The sequence below is a fragment of the Salvia hispanica genome, chromosome 3, assembly GCF_023119035.1.
Source record: "Salvia hispanica cultivar TCC Black 2014 chromosome 3, UniMelb_Shisp_WGS_1.0, whole genome shotgun sequence".
Taxonomy (NCBI): domain Eukaryota; kingdom Viridiplantae; phylum Streptophyta; class Magnoliopsida; order Lamiales; family Lamiaceae; genus Salvia; species Salvia hispanica.
Window position 1 is genome coordinate 11,516,079 of NC_062967.1, and position 14,973 is coordinate 11,531,051.

A 14,973-nucleotide genomic window follows, 5' to 3' on the forward strand; every position below is an offset into this window, starting at 1 on the left:
CTATTCGAAGAAGGCGTTTCGTGATAGCCCTCATATGAGTGTATGCCAAGCCGAGTGATGTTGGTCATAGTGATTCTTTGATACCAATCCATGTACTCCTCCGTCATACATGGATCTTGCGACTCATATTCACCCAAATGTGGCAAAGCTTATCATGACAATGTTGAAGGAAGTCAATGCGATTGCGTATGGGCGTCACCACTCAATCAATACACTATTCAGATGATGGTCAAGGTCTTTCTATCTCCGAATTTAAAAGACCCTCAAATCACATATTCATGATCTACAACACTTGAGAATGGATGAGTATCAAATCTCATACAAGTCCACTTCAATGGACACTATTCTTGCCCAGCTCACTGTGAGGGTGTGATTGTACATCGAGTTCTATATCAGTTCTATCCCTCATCTTTCCAAGTTATATTATCGTTTTATTAGTTAATTTTGATGTAAGTACATGTTTTATCACTGAGTCTGCAGATGAACTCACTTCAACTTGGAAATTTGATATGAAAAATGCTTTAAAATTAAATGTTAATAAAACAGTTGAGGCTTTCTTAACATTAAAACTAAAAAAGTAGTAGAATGATTTAAAATAAATACCACATATGTTGAGTATGTTGATGATGGAGATGCATGGCAAGTGAATGTGAAGGATTAGAGTATGTGGACATATATATAAAGTGACAATGAAAAATAGATTTGAAATTCTAGTCATCAAGGGCAGTTAATTATGATGAAGATGATGGTTGGGTCAGAGGATCAAATTTTTTTGAATCCCTACAGAAAATGATGGCAATGACTTTTTTTGGATACCCAAACAGCATACCTATTACCAACAACCGCCATCAAAAATAGCTAATATAAAACCCCAATTTTACATAAATAAACCATCAACCAACACCAAAAGTTTGATAATTTGCTGCTCATTCCAACGGAAGCCTCGCATATTAGTTCGCACGAGTTCAAGAAACATACATAAAACTATAGAGGATTACAGCCCAAAATTTACAGCTCTATATTTGTTTATACATTGAATTTGGTTTCAAGATCCTTAATTTTTGCAAATTTGCACTAAACTGTCTAAATTACAGTATGAATTGGTGGATTTAGCATTTAACATTAGCCCCAGACGCCATTGCAGCAGCAGCCTCTTGGAAACCTAGTGATTCACCTGATAACAATCGCTCAAGATCAACAACACTAGGGAGAAAACCCTAGCAACAGTCATTACTATTAAGAGGGGGGGCTCAATACAGCAACTGAATTGGTCTTTGGATATAATCTTCACTTTATGCCACATGTCCAAAAACAGAAACATGTGTATACTTTCAAATCCCATAAGTTACTTTATCCAACAATGTCATGACATATATCTTTAAGGTGAAAATAAGATAAGCTACACATTCAAGAAATCAGGAAGATGGTAGTACGACTTCTAAAGAGAGCTAGACTTTTATGGCAAGTTGTACTTATGCTACTATTTGAGTATTAAAAGCCTACGCCTTTAACACCGTTTACATAATTCTTCGAGACTCATTTTTAATCAATCCAGTTTACATGAGCCAGACTTTGAGTATCTAGAACCAATTATACAAGGCAAACCAACCCAGTTCCATGGATCCCAATATAGAGGGACAAGGAAAAGGGGGATTGTCATCACAAAACCAAAGAGACCATTAATTTTGATGGAAATCAACAGCGATGCAAATTTTGAAGGACACATAGATCCCACCATCAAGTGACCAGCCTAAGGTTGACTACCATCTAAAACATTTCATTGAAAAGCATATATTAATCGTGCAAAAATACTTACTGCACAAAAGAAGTGCAATGAACTTGATGAGATCAGCACTTAGGTTGATGCAGGACTAGCAGCAGTTGTAGCTTGTGAAGCATCCTCATTCAAAGAAAGGCTGCTTCCCATCACAGAGACCTGCTGTTCACTAGAATCCGGCGACCTGGTATCTTCTGCAGCACGTGAGGCAGTAGATGTGTTGGTTCTACCATGTTCTGCTATTTGAAGATGATCCATCACTCGTGATAGAGCAGCAATTCCAGGACCATTAGCATTCCTTTGGTCAGCTTCACGAACTTCACTGTTGGGTTCAGGTGTAGAAGTGTTGCGAGCAAAGAGTCTCTCCTTCCAGCCTCGTGTGCTCTTTGTTATGGACTCTTTGTATCTATGAATACAGAAGAAGAAAATCAAATTCAGAAATAAAATTGTCAAACCAATTTTTTTTACTGCCTTGGTCAAAGTAAAGGTCTCTCTACTTGAAGACCAAATTTTCTTGAGCATTACAACTTCCCAAAACCAGCATCCAGTTTTTGTATGTTTTCTTCCCTAATAATGACTTGAAAAGAAAATCAAATAGACAAAATTCCTTGTACCTGGTTGAAAAGGCACTAAGCCGGGATTTCAGAGAATCGGAAAATGTCTGGAAATCTGAAGGTCCACCAGTTCTATCTTGACTATTGGGAGAAGTATGGGCAGGAGACCTAGAAAGAAAATATGATTGTTAAGTATGACTGAGTGAACTTTTAAAGGTAAGGTGATAGGAAAAACTAGAAATATGCACACTTACCTATTGCTTGAAGATGTCCCGTGTTGATATGCCCCAGGACTTGATCCTGAGGCTGTAGTCCCGAGCTGTTCAGCTTGAGCAGTAGAAGACCGTGCAACAAGATGTGCAGCATCTCCTCCAACAGTCATATATGGAGAATTAGAGCCAGTAGTTATAACTTCAGGTGGGGGGCTACTGCCTTCTCTCTGAGAAAGTGGAGATGGAGCTGAAGCCTCATTAGGATTAGCTGAGAATACCAAAAAACGAGGACGGCCTTGAGAAGATCTAATCCTCTGACCCTCTCTCCTAGCGAGCTGACGAGCCCTCCCCATTGCAGCAGCAGCAGCTAAGTGCTGAACAATGCGTTCTTCAAGTTCAGCCTCACTTGCATTAACAGGCAACTGCATCCAAAATATCAGATGAAGACCATGTAACTTTATAGCCATTTTGAAAGAAGATCAAAGATGAGAAGTGAGAACGATGTAGAAAGTTATGGGAGTGGCTAACATGTTGCAACTCAAAGTCCCCTAAGCTTGGATGATGAAATATAGTTGTATTTCTAGGTGGATTCATTCGCATGTTCCTCTCATGCTCCACAGCATCCAGAAGTTCCTGACTGTCAAATAACCATACAATGAAAACCCTACTCACAGAGTTAAAGCACGTGAAAATAACGGCAAGTATACCTGCTGGGATCCTTCAAGCCAATAGACTGCCAGCACATCGGGCACTGGGAACTTCTCTGGCACCTAAGGATGTATTCTAATGTCATGGCTAATTCATCCACCAGTAGTCAAATTTAAATAAAATAAAACAAGAAAGAAGGAAATTAGGAAAACTAAGTCAGAAGAGCACAATTTGGAGCACATGGCTGCGTTCAGTTTTCATTAAGCACACTTTAGTTTCAACAGCAAAAAAGCAAAAGTACATGTCACAGACTCACAAGCAATAATTCTTCCAAAAGGTGAATTTCAAGTTCCATTAGTTTAGCAGTTCATCAAGTATCAAATCTATCTACCCATTGAATTTTACAATCTTAAACCAAAACCATTCATAATCAAACACCATATATGAATGTTATATACAGTAACAATGGAAAATTATTCAGCCTTCTTATATAGGTTCAACAGGACGAGTTTTATAGACTTGAAATGTAAATCCAATATTGGCAGTTGGTAGGAAATATAAATCAAAGTCTCATCATTAGACATGGAAAATACCCAAGATATCAGAATACCAACATTGTAAAAGAAATGAGTAGGAACTTTATTTATGGAAAAGGAAGTTATGTACCATTCAAGAATGCACTGAAGATGAAACTCGTGCTTGCAAGTAGTCAGCTGAAGCAGAGAAAAAATTAAACAATTGAGCATAGGTCAGTTCCAATTTTCAGCCATCAATGTAATAGACAGTAGTTTGAACATACCGTAGAAGGGTCACTATCACAAAAGGCTTCAAGACATATACTGCAAGCATCATCGCATGCTTCCTGAATTCCCCCTTCCACAAAAGCTGCAGCAGAAGTCAAACTGCTTGATACATTTCCTTCTTCCATCTGTCACAAAGTTTAAATATTTAACAAAGCAGATTGTTCAAAATTCCTTTAAATCAAATTTGTGACATATCAACAGCCTGAAAAATAAAGGACAGTAGAGCCCAATCAAGGAAATTCAGAGAACGCGGTCTCATCATTTACCATAAAAAGTAGTAAGGGGTAATGACACAACAGAATGCAAACAAAAGCAACAACACTAGACTTCAAGGAGATCAAATCACATACATCAAAAAGTAAAGACAGAAAAAGGAGCACAAATTAACTTTAAAAGTACCAACCATCAATTTGGATTAAGGAAACTGAATTCACTGCTTATTACTGCTCGTTTACAGGAAAATCTTATTTAATGGGGGCTTAACATTTTAACAGCATGTTTGAGAAGATAGTCTGAGTAGTATCTAATGTTGCCTACCAATAAGTAGAGCCTTCACTTACATGTTATAGTTTATCGCCAAAAAGAAGTAACTACACTGATGAACTATGTCTAAGCTCAAGAAAACTACATTAGACTGAATTATAGTACTAAACCAAAACATCGAGCACCACTGTCACCAAACAACTCAAACACTAGCACCACGCCAAAGGAAAATAAAACAAAATATATCAATGATAATTCATGTCATATTAGAGAGGTACCAAGAAGATACACTTGAAACCTACCATGGTTGTTTAAACCCCAATTGTCATCAACAAAATGGCTACAGATAAATGGTAATGTTATGCTGGTGAGCGAGCAAAAGAAATTCTCAATACATTCAACCAAATCGATATTTGAAGAATCCCGAAAATTCACCTAGTCTAAGTCTTTACACCAGCAAATTGGACACGACCCGAATTCTGAATAAAGCAAAAGATATTTCATTGCATTTTCATCGAAGATATTAAAAGGTAAAAACCCCATGTTCGTGCATCCAACTCAAATTTTGGCGACATCAACAAAATAGAGGGAAGGCCACAAAAAAGGACTAATACTCTTATGATAATTTGAACACCGCAAATTAGTTGGATAATTCATTCCCAGACATTGAACAAAGATTTCAAGAAGCCCAATTCCATCATCCAACTAAAGTACTGTAACAGCAACAAAATAAACATAAACCCGCAAAAAGTCTCAACCTTTAATGTATCGAGAATGAATACAAGAACAATCAGTCCAAGAAAGGGCGAGAAAACTCAGAATATAACCCTCTAAGAAGATGAGCAACAGTTACCTCCGAAAATTAACAAATTGGGGCCGATCAAAGCCGAGCAGCGGAGAGATAGATAATTAGAGAAAAGAGGCGAAGATTAGATTCTAGAGAAGAAAGAATTGGGGGTTGAGAAAAGTAAGAATGTGAAGAAAGTGGTGTGGACTTTTCTTTTGTTGGTTCATGTAGAATTATTTCAATTTTTACTTTTTTTTTGTTCCTACATTTATATTCCTTTGGTAAAAAGTGGAGCACTACTTTCATCGTCTGAAATTAAAATAATTATTATTCAACTAAAAAATTATTGTTTTAAACGTGCAAAAATATTTATTCATTTAATTTGAAACAAAGAGAGTATTTTTTAACTATAAATATATGAATTTTATATACTTAATAATATTTTGGTAGATTAATCATGTACCCAGTAATTAATGGTAGTGTAAAAATGTGAATACGTTTGTTAATAATAAAAAAGTCTATACCATCGTACGTGCACAAAGATATAGTGAAACAAAAATATTATGAGATGAGATCGAATAATGCAAGAACCATTAAAATGGATATTATAAGTGTAAGATTTAAACGATGTGTTTTGTTTTTTATGCTTATGTTGCAACTATAATTAGTTACTAGTACTACATATTAGGATTAGTTTAATACTGGCACAACTAAACAAAAAATCGTACTTCATCTGTTCTATAGGAGTGGAAGTACTTCTTTTCGGCACATAAAAAAAACAAAAAAAGGTGTGTAGTATATTAAATAAAAAGATAATAAAGTAGAAGAGAGTAAAAAGTATAAAGAATAAAGTGAGAGAGATAAAAAAATAAATAAGAATAAAAGTTTTAACTTTTATTAAAAAAATGAAATGATTCCACTATTAATCGTACCAAAATAGTAAAATAGTCCTACTAAATAGAAAGGATGGAGTATTTATTTGGATGGTGCATAAATAAATAAGTTGGAAAATATGTCAATTTAGTACGGCGTTGTCAGATGATAATTCTCTCTGTATTATTTTAAAGAATTATTTTAGGTTGTCTACTATTCATAAATCTATTTATTTATTTCATTTTTTAAGTACTTTTTTGCACTCATAATCTAAAACTAATACTTTAAATGAATCTCACGTTCAACTCGCTTTCTCTTTTTATTTTTTTTCACAAAATTAAATAATTTCTTAAAACTCGTGCCAAGTCAAAAGGACTCTTTAAATAATGGACGGAGGGAGTAATATTTATAAATAAAATATTTATATTTCGATAACAGTAGTAATTTATAGTGTTTAGATTCAAAGAAAAATAATTCTCTTCGCAAATCATTTTAACTTACAAAAAGTTCAAAAAGTAAAAAATTTTAGGTGTATGTAGTCTTTCCCTACGAAATAACAAGTGTATGTAGTTTTAATTGGTTACGGGCAAGCAAGTAGGAAATGCTAGCTCAACAATTCATTTGTAAGGCATCAAAATTACAAACTAAACTTTCTTAATTCTCAAAATGACGTATAAGTAGTACTATTGTTCAGTCAATTAATTAGATATATCATGCTCATTATCTCTGATGAAGAAATAAATACATAGTAAATGTTAATGGAAGCCTTTCCTCCTTATAAATGAAAAAATACAACTTAAACCTTACGCTTTTACCAAACAAAAACGAACAAGTCAAGAAAAAAAAGCATCTCATCGACTAATCAGCCATATATTCATCAGTATACATCCATCTACTTGCCCACGAACCCAAACCAATGAAGAATGACTGCTAAAAAGAGCATAAATATGGCCAACAACATTCCAGATCTTCCCAGAAAAAAGTTCTTCGTCTTCTTTGCACCTTCTACACCGCGTTGAATCCTATCGGCCCATTTCATCTGTAATCATATAATTATTCGGAATCAGTATTGAAAACACCAAGTCATTAGCGAGCATATTGATTCAAAATGTCAGAGTGATGGCATTCAGGTGAACAGAAGACATATGAAAGAAACAACGCGGGTTGAGTGAACAATTAACCATATTTGATACGTACCATGGTGTCCAAAGTATCAGGCGACATAGACGACATGGCCTGCTGAGCTTTCTCTGCATCTTCGCGTGAAAGCTTGAACCCAAATTGCTCGCTCATGTTAGCCATCACGTCTGGGCTCATATTTTTCATCATTGATGTCATCATCTGCAAAATATAATCCGAAACAGAATTGAGAACACATTTTCTACAACGGAGAAAAGCAATGATACAAGTTTGGGGACTTCATTCCATTCAATGGTCTAATATATACCGGTTTTCCACAAAACATACAAGTATTTCTTAAATTGAAAATGGGGCTATGAAAAATCAAATATAGGAGTATCAAATATGTATTGCAGATGCAAAACCAGACACACCACCCAAGGATAATGAAATTGGCCATACTACAAACTGTATTATAAAAAAACAAATTAAATTCAAACAGAAACATGGAATAATTGAAAGCATAATCCAATCATATCATCAATTTCATACATTTTTCACAATATAAAAAAACCAATAGGATCTATCACATGTATACTTCTCTCCAGTGAGTAAACAGAAGATTGAGATTATTGGCTGAGGAGAAAACAGAAAAGGATAAAGCAGCAAACCTGTCGCATAGCTGGATCCTTCAATTGGTTTCTCATTTGCTCTTGTAGATCACCACTGGAATTTAGGAAGTCTGGTCTTGGAAAACTTGAATTAAGATGCTGGGAGGAACTACTTTCACCAGCGTCACTGCCGTTTACTGAAAGATTCTCTCGAGTTTTAGATTCATCTGATCTTACTCCATTGTTTGCAGTTGATGATGGTCGTTCCTGTCCTGTCATGGATGAAGCCATCTCAAACATCTTTTGGCGCTCTTCAGGTGGCATCTTATTCATCATATCAGTTGCCATTTTGAGCATGTCTGGTGTCATGTTTGGTGGAACTGAACCAGGGAAACCTGCTGATGATGACGATGCTGCCTCATTCCCCTTCAGAGATGAAGCCATCTCAAACATCTTTTGAAGGTCTTCAGGTGACGTTTTTGCCATCAGGTCAGTTGCAGTCTTGAGCATGTCAGGTGATAGATTTGATGGAGTTGCTCCTGGAGTAAAACTGCCACCATTGTTCTGTCCTTGGAAGGAGGAAGCCAATTGGAACATTTTATTGAGTTCTTCAGGAGACATCTTGCCAATGACATCAGTGGCAGTCTTTAACATATCAGGAGAAACACCTTCAACTTTTCCGCCATTCATAGCAGACAATGTCTCAGGATCAGTCCGAGAAATGAAGTTCTGGAAGGATCTACAGTACAAAAAGAAAAAAAAATTAGCTTATTGAACTTGAGCATTACCATTAGCTAATACAAGGTCTGTTAATTACTTAAGCACATAAGCTGTAGGAAGAGAAGATTACAAACGAAAAATGGAATATAGTATAATTATATATCCAAACAATACAGATGCTGTTAAGCCACATTCATGAAAACATAAATTTGAACATACTGTCAGCAATGCAAACTTTTACAAATTGCACAAGAAAAAGGCAAAAAAGGGATTGAGTGCAATGGAACCTGATAGATTCCGGGTCATCTTTTAAAGCCTTAAAATAGTCCTGATCAGATGGCTGAGGCTCCACAACACTAGCAGATCGAGTAGATTTAGACTGACTGGTTTCTTGTTGTGATAAAATGGAAGATTTTGATGTCAAATTCTCAGTGTTATCAGATGATACTGTGGCTTCTTCAGTTATTTCTTCAATAACCACCCCTAGAAACAAATGAGAAATTGCATTTATATAAACATCATTCCAGGAATATCAGTCAAAACATGAAAACTGAAGTACAAGCCAGCATACCTCTTGAATGAGTCCTGCCACCTTCTTTATTCAATCTTTCCTCAGCATCCCTACGTATATTTAATATCAAATAACATTAGTCGATAAAATCAAAAGAACAGCCATAAAGGTGTGAAACCTGACCAAGGTGCCGAATGAGGGGAAAACTAGCCTCAATGCAAGCTGGATAATACTATTGATCAACAAGAGAAACCTAGGGAACAGCCAGATACAGTACCTTAAGCTATCTGCAATAGTTTCATCCCCAAGAGATACTTCATGTGCTTTACTCAAGTCAGACACAGCTTCCTGAAATCATTCAATGTGAATAAGGATTAGAGAAGAAAACATCAATAGTGGAGAAGTAATCAAGCTTACAAACACAATACACATCAAAGAAATTTAAAACAATTACTCACTCCTAGTTTTCCCAATTCCTTGTATGCTTGACCCCTTCGGTAGAGAGCTTTAGGGTTCATTGCATCATAAGCTAAAACCTGCAGTACAGGAAAGTTATTGTACTAGCTACTGTTCATTGGTTACTCCAGGTCATCAATGCAGGTCACTATAGAATAAGAGTTTATTCGAAAGAAAAGAAGAACATGTACATATTTTTACCAACAAAATACTTTTATCGCATATATGTTTAGCATTTTAGGCCCTACCGCTAGAAATAATTTTTACCCACTGTTTGGAACTCGCCAACAGGTTAAATAATGATAGTAAGAATATATGGATTAACAAAGAAAATGAAAAAAGTTGAATCTATGCTTACCTCTGTACCTTCCCCAATACACTCTTCATACTGCTTGGTTTTCAAGTAACATGACATCATATTAAGAGAGCATGCTAAAAGGATATTCCTCCCCTTTGAAGTAGGAATATCTTTAAGATTTTTCTTCGCCTATATCACCCAAAAACAGTGAAGATTAAAAATTCCAGCTCAAAAAAGAAACTCATGTGCAACCCATAGACATAGATAACAGGCACAAAAACTGAACTTACACGCATATATTTCTCCAGTGCCAATGCGTACTTTCCCTGACTGTGAAGTTCATTTCCCTGAGATTAGATATAAAAAATAAGTGCGACAAAAACTCCAGAAAACAAATTGATTGAATTACTTTTAAAAGTACTATTCACATCCTCCAATTTACTGTTATTCCACATATGTTTATTTAATCAAGGATAGGTGCATGCCACATTTAGGAGGCATTACAAATAAATCAGGGACAAGATTAGCATGTTTCAACTTGGGTAAGAATAACAAGATTATGTTATTTTTTCTGCCAGAAATAATTAATGTATGCACTGAGATCCATCCAGTGTGATGCTTGAAAGGCATTTATTAGAATTAGAAATACATAATATATGGTCAATTGCAATCCCCAACCAAAGATGTTTTTACAAAGAGCGTAACTAAACAAAAGAGTTCTCAATACCAGAATTTTTAAAACTAGAGCTACAAGCTTTGATCAACAATGGCTTCTTCATTTGAAGAAATCATTTCGACAATAATTGAGCAATTGAAATAGCAACTACCCAAAAGTTAGCTAGATTGTACTAAAATGTCACATGCACGCAGTATAATAGGAAATATGTAATCTTTGGTAGAACGACAACAACTCGATACATCTTCCCACTGTCAAAATTACCTGTTTTTTCAGCATCTCGGCTCCATTAATTTCATAAGACACCTGTGCATCCATACGAGCACGCATAGCAGCTAACTCTTCAGGTGAAGCATTTGCCATCTTCTCACTAATCTCGGCCATGTCCTCCGGACGAGCGTTTTTCAACTTCTCAGCAGCATGCTTGAAATCTTGTGTATTCAAATTTTGCATTCCTTCGGTTGCCATCCTCATTAAATCCGGATTGGACATCATCTGCGATAGAATCAAGTTAGCCTCCACCACGAGTCATTGGTAGTAGAATTTAGACAGAAATAGGAGTACATAAAATCCAGTCAACTTTTGCAAATAATGAGCACTAGACTGAAACAGCCGCATGCATCAAATGTAAGCCCAGCGAGATTTTCAGGTTACATGATTGAATAAAATCGAATTACTCCTAGTAAACAACTACACATCAACTAAGCACAAAAGAGGAACCTGCAAATAATCAAAACAAAGAATACACCATTAAAGAGAACCCTACAGCCACGAAGTGCTCTGCAATGAATCCACATAAGACCCTCCACGTTAATTCATTGAATTCCCCGAAAAAGGTGACACAATCCGAAGATCAGATTCAGACCACCGACACCAAAAATCGAATAATTGGGGCAAGTACCTGCTGCTGAATCCGAGCCAAATCAGCTGGTGACATCCGGCTCATCTGCTCCTGAGCCATCCTGATCAATTCGGGATCCATCATTCCGTTGAACATTCTTCCTAAAACCCTGGAACCAAAATCGAGTAATCCGACCCAATAAATTACGCGGAATGGGAGAAATTGAATTGAACTTTGAAGTCGTCGAATTGCGGGGAGATTTGATTTCAAAATTGAAGTAGGAGTGGAATTTGTAATTTTGATCGATTTGGGAATTTCAATCTGGGGATGAATAGATATACAAAATATTTTGAATAAATTAATTGGAAAAAGAAAATAAAGTGGAAAAGTCGGAAATGGTAGGACGCCCACCACGCTAGAACAAAGATGCTTCTTTGAGTCTTTCCTTCTTCCGAATCCGAATCCGGGTCAGGGTCCGAGTCTAGTCTTCATTTCAATTTCTTTATTTTAATAGTCAATCTATTCATATTTTTGTTTTACTCTTATGGACTAAATTTGTATTTAATTTTATTCATTCCCATTCGGTCATACCAATCACTATCAATACATACTTACAAAATTGTGGTGAGATTTTGAATTAATTTTATTTTGGGGATAATTATGGAGTAGTACTATTTAGATTTATCTAAAATTATTTGTATTTTTGAACTGACACTTATAACTAGATATGGCCACGGTTCAAAAATCGCCGGTTCCGATCATCGAATGCTTGAACCGTAACCGGCCCGGATACCGGTTATTCGGTTTCAGTTTAACCGCCAGTTACCGCCGGTTCCGGTTCTAGTTACTAACCGCCGGTTTTTCAGCGGTTCCGGGCCGGTTCCGGTTCTTATTATTTTTTTATATTTTTTTTATTTAAATCTTATAGTTATAACTTTTAAATTCTATAGTAAAATCTAAAGAGACTTTGAAAAAGGTCGAAAACCGCTAGTTTTCTAACCGAACCGCCGGTTTGTGTCAGAAAACCGCCGGTTTGTGTCAGAAAACCGCCGGTTTCTGACAGAAAACTGGCGGTTTCCGACACCTTTTCAGACCCTACGCTGCAACCCTACACCTACGCCTGCAACCCTAGCCTTGAACCGTCGAGAACCGGTGGTTTTGTGTCAGAAACCGGCGGTTTTCCGACACAAACCGGCGGTTTTTCGACCGTTTTCAGCCCTACGCCTACAACCCTAGGAACCTACCGGCGACGACTACATTTTCCCGGTTAACCGGCGGTTCCGAACCGCCGGTTAACCGCCGGTTCCGATTTCATATTTTTTGAACCGGAACCGGAACGAACGGTTCCGGTTCCGACCCACCGGTTGGGAACCGGCGGTTAACCGCCGGTCCGGTTGGGTTTGGCCACCTCTACTTATAACATTGCAAATAGGTACAGGATATTTCAAGTGAAGGTATTCAAAAATGCCTGCATCAGGAGTATTTTTATCTAAAATAATGTTGAAAAAAGTGCCAAGGCAATTGAAACTAGTAAAACGTAAAGTCTAAAGACCGCAAATGATAATTTGCAAATATAGTTACGGCGTGCATTAGTGAAAATATAAAGCTTCATAATGTTCACTTAGAAAATTTGCGTTTCTGTTTGGTTACTTGAGAATTAATAAGCTCCGGTTTAAATTGATACAATGTGCGTATTAGGAAAAGTGGATAAAAATACTACTATTACAAAGTGTAAACTAGACAATGCTGAAACCAATAATCAAGCTATAATATCCAATCCAATGGCAACGAACACAACAACTTAGTGACTTACGTCAGTTAACCTAATCATAACTCTGAGTAATCCTTGGCCAGCCATTAATTATTAATAACCATGTTAACTATTTGAGCTTTAAATCAGTGGACATGTCATCTTGCAATTTGGAATTAATGACCTATATCATATGATAGGAATAAGCACTGCTTTTGAGTCCGCACACATATTATAAAAATACTAATATTAGGTATAGCTTATTTGAATAATCAATTTTGCCATTAAATTTAGGGTTAATACTTAATAGTGTTTAGTAAATTCTAAAGGGTTAATAGTGTTTAGTAAATGACTAAATTCTGATTTGTATCATGAGGTTTAAAATTATAATATTAAATTATGAAGTTTTTATTTTTCTCAATCGTCTCTTTTTATATAGAAAATGTCATCTTTTAGCGAGGTCTAAAACAATATATTTTTCATTAAAATAAGAAAAAGAAGAAGAATAATAAAAGAAACATACTTATTTTAATTAAACACGTTATTTTAAATATCATTAGAAGAAGACATATCGTATATAGATCAGATCATTGAGAAAAATGATAACTTCATGATTTAATATTTTAATATTAAACTACACGGGGCATGCTATACTAGATTTTGACATTTTTCATTATTTGAAAAGGACACTTGTGGGTCCCTTCTATTTCATCGACTATTTTCTTCTCTTTATGAGGGTAAGAGCATCCTCATCCGTACTCTTAGCTAAGAGCACGGAAGTGGGCCCGGACCCACTTTTACTGCTTGTCACTTGGCTAAGAGCACAACACCCACATCCGTGCTCTTAGCTAGGGACAATCTCAAGGGTCCCACCATTCTATTATTCAATTTAAATAAAAACATTTCCACAATATTAAAATGCATTAAAATATCCGAAATACTATTACAAATTACAAAATAATTAAAAATTACATAATTAAAAAATCCTAAAAATTACACTACTCGCGATAAAATGAATTTCGCCCAAATGTGATTGATTAGATCTTTTTGTAGCTCGAGTGTGGGCTCTTGTATCACGCATTGTGTGTCTTCTTTCCATCCTCTAGTTCACCGTCGTATGCACACCTCGACGTGGGGAGACCTCGCGGTTGAGCTTCCGGCTTCATCCTCGTCGCCGTAAAAGTTACTCCGCCATCGGTCCTTCGTCGGCTATAATCATGTTGTGCAAGATAATGCACGTGTACATGATATCGGCGATATTCTTAACGTACCAAAGCCGAGAAGGGGACTTCACAATGTTGAATCGGCCTTGAAGGACTCCAAAAGCTTTTTCGACGCCTTTCCGAGCAGACTCTACTACAAATCACATTTCGAGTGATTGAATACTGTTAAAACTCTTATTTTATTTTCCAAATGAATAAACAGATTATTTTTGTCATAATGTTGTTATGTTTTACATTTAATGGATGTTTGTTGCATATTTAAATGTATAAGTAACTTAACAAAGTCTAAGTCTTTGTTTTAGTAGACCGGTTGTGGGCGTCGTTCACTTTAAGGTAACACGGTCAGTTCTAAACAAAGAAAAAGAATAATTTCACAACCTAGATAGGCTTAGACTACCTATTGTGAAATGTTGCAATGTCAGTCCGATTATTTCTAAGCCTTACTGAAATAAGATGACATTGGTGTGGTATAGCACTGAATGGATCTAACAACGAGACAATCTTTATGCTATCTACTGAAAGACGAGGTCTGGTAAATTATTTCTCAATCAATGTACGTTAGCATTGAGCATACGGTATTGATTATGCACTACTTTGACTTACCAAATGGTGCGGGTTTTTCGCAACCCAA

The 14,973-nt window shown here is 36.1% G+C and overlaps 2 protein-coding genes across 2 annotated transcripts; both read right to left on the bottom strand.

The window, feature by feature from the left end:
- Positions 1-910: 910 nt before the first annotated feature.
- LOC125216144 (E3 ubiquitin-protein ligase RHF2A-like) lies at positions 911-5,477 on the bottom strand. Its single transcript, XM_048117778.1, has 9 exons — positions 5,331-5,477; positions 3,991-4,119; positions 3,858-3,904; positions 3,251-3,313; positions 3,072-3,180; positions 2,586-2,965; positions 2,392-2,499; positions 1,817-2,183; positions 911-1,174 (listed from the first exon to the last, which is right to left on the bottom strand). The coding sequence occupies exons 2-8, from the start codon at positions 4,117-4,119 to the stop codon at positions 1,856-1,858; spliced, it is 1,164 nt and encodes a 387-aa protein (XP_047973735.1). The 5' UTR covers positions 5,331-5,477; the 3' UTR covers positions 911-1,174; positions 1,817-1,855.
- A 1,385-nt stretch (positions 5,478-6,862) lies between these two features.
- LOC125214359 (outer envelope protein 61) lies at positions 6,863-11,714 on the bottom strand. The gene is made up of 11 exons (XM_048115357.1): positions 11,430-11,714; positions 10,793-11,023; positions 10,143-10,199; positions 9,913-10,041; positions 9,557-9,634; positions 9,376-9,446; positions 9,159-9,208; positions 8,875-9,070; positions 7,928-8,606; positions 7,335-7,478; positions 6,863-7,176 (listed from the first exon to the last, which is right to left on the bottom strand). The coding sequence occupies exons 1-11, from the start codon at positions 11,523-11,525 to the stop codon at positions 7,030-7,032; spliced, it is 1,878 nt and encodes a 625-aa protein (XP_047971314.1). The 5' UTR covers positions 11,526-11,714; the 3' UTR covers positions 6,863-7,029.
- Positions 11,715-14,973: the final 3,259 nt, after the last annotated feature.

Excerpts from the sequence above, each read along its gene's own strand:
- LOC125216144 (XM_048117778.1), bottom strand. The coding sequence starts at position 4,119 with ATGGAAGAAGGAAATGTATCAAGCAGTTTGACTTCTGCTGCAGCTTTT. Across the intron at positions 2,966-3,071 it reads GGGACTTTGAGTTGCAACAT|TTGCCTGTTAATGCAAGTGA; the intron begins GTTAGCCACTCC and ends TTTTGGATGCAG. Across the intron at positions 2,184-2,391 it reads CTTAGTGCCTTTTCAACCAG|ATACAAAGAGTCCATAACAA; the intron begins GTACAAGGAATT and ends CTGTATTCATAG.
- LOC125214359 (XM_048115357.1), bottom strand. The coding sequence starts at position 11,525 with ATGTTCAACGGAATGATGGATCCCGAATTGATCAGGATGGCTCAGGAG. Across the intron at positions 10,042-10,142 it reads CACTGGAGAAATATATGCGT|GCGAAGAAAAATCTTAAAGA; the intron begins GTAAGTTCAGTT and ends TGGGTGATATAG. Across the intron at positions 9,071-9,158 it reads TGGCAGGACTCATTCAAGAG|GGGTGGTTATTGAAGAAATA; the intron begins GTATGCTGGCTT and ends ATTTGTTTCTAG.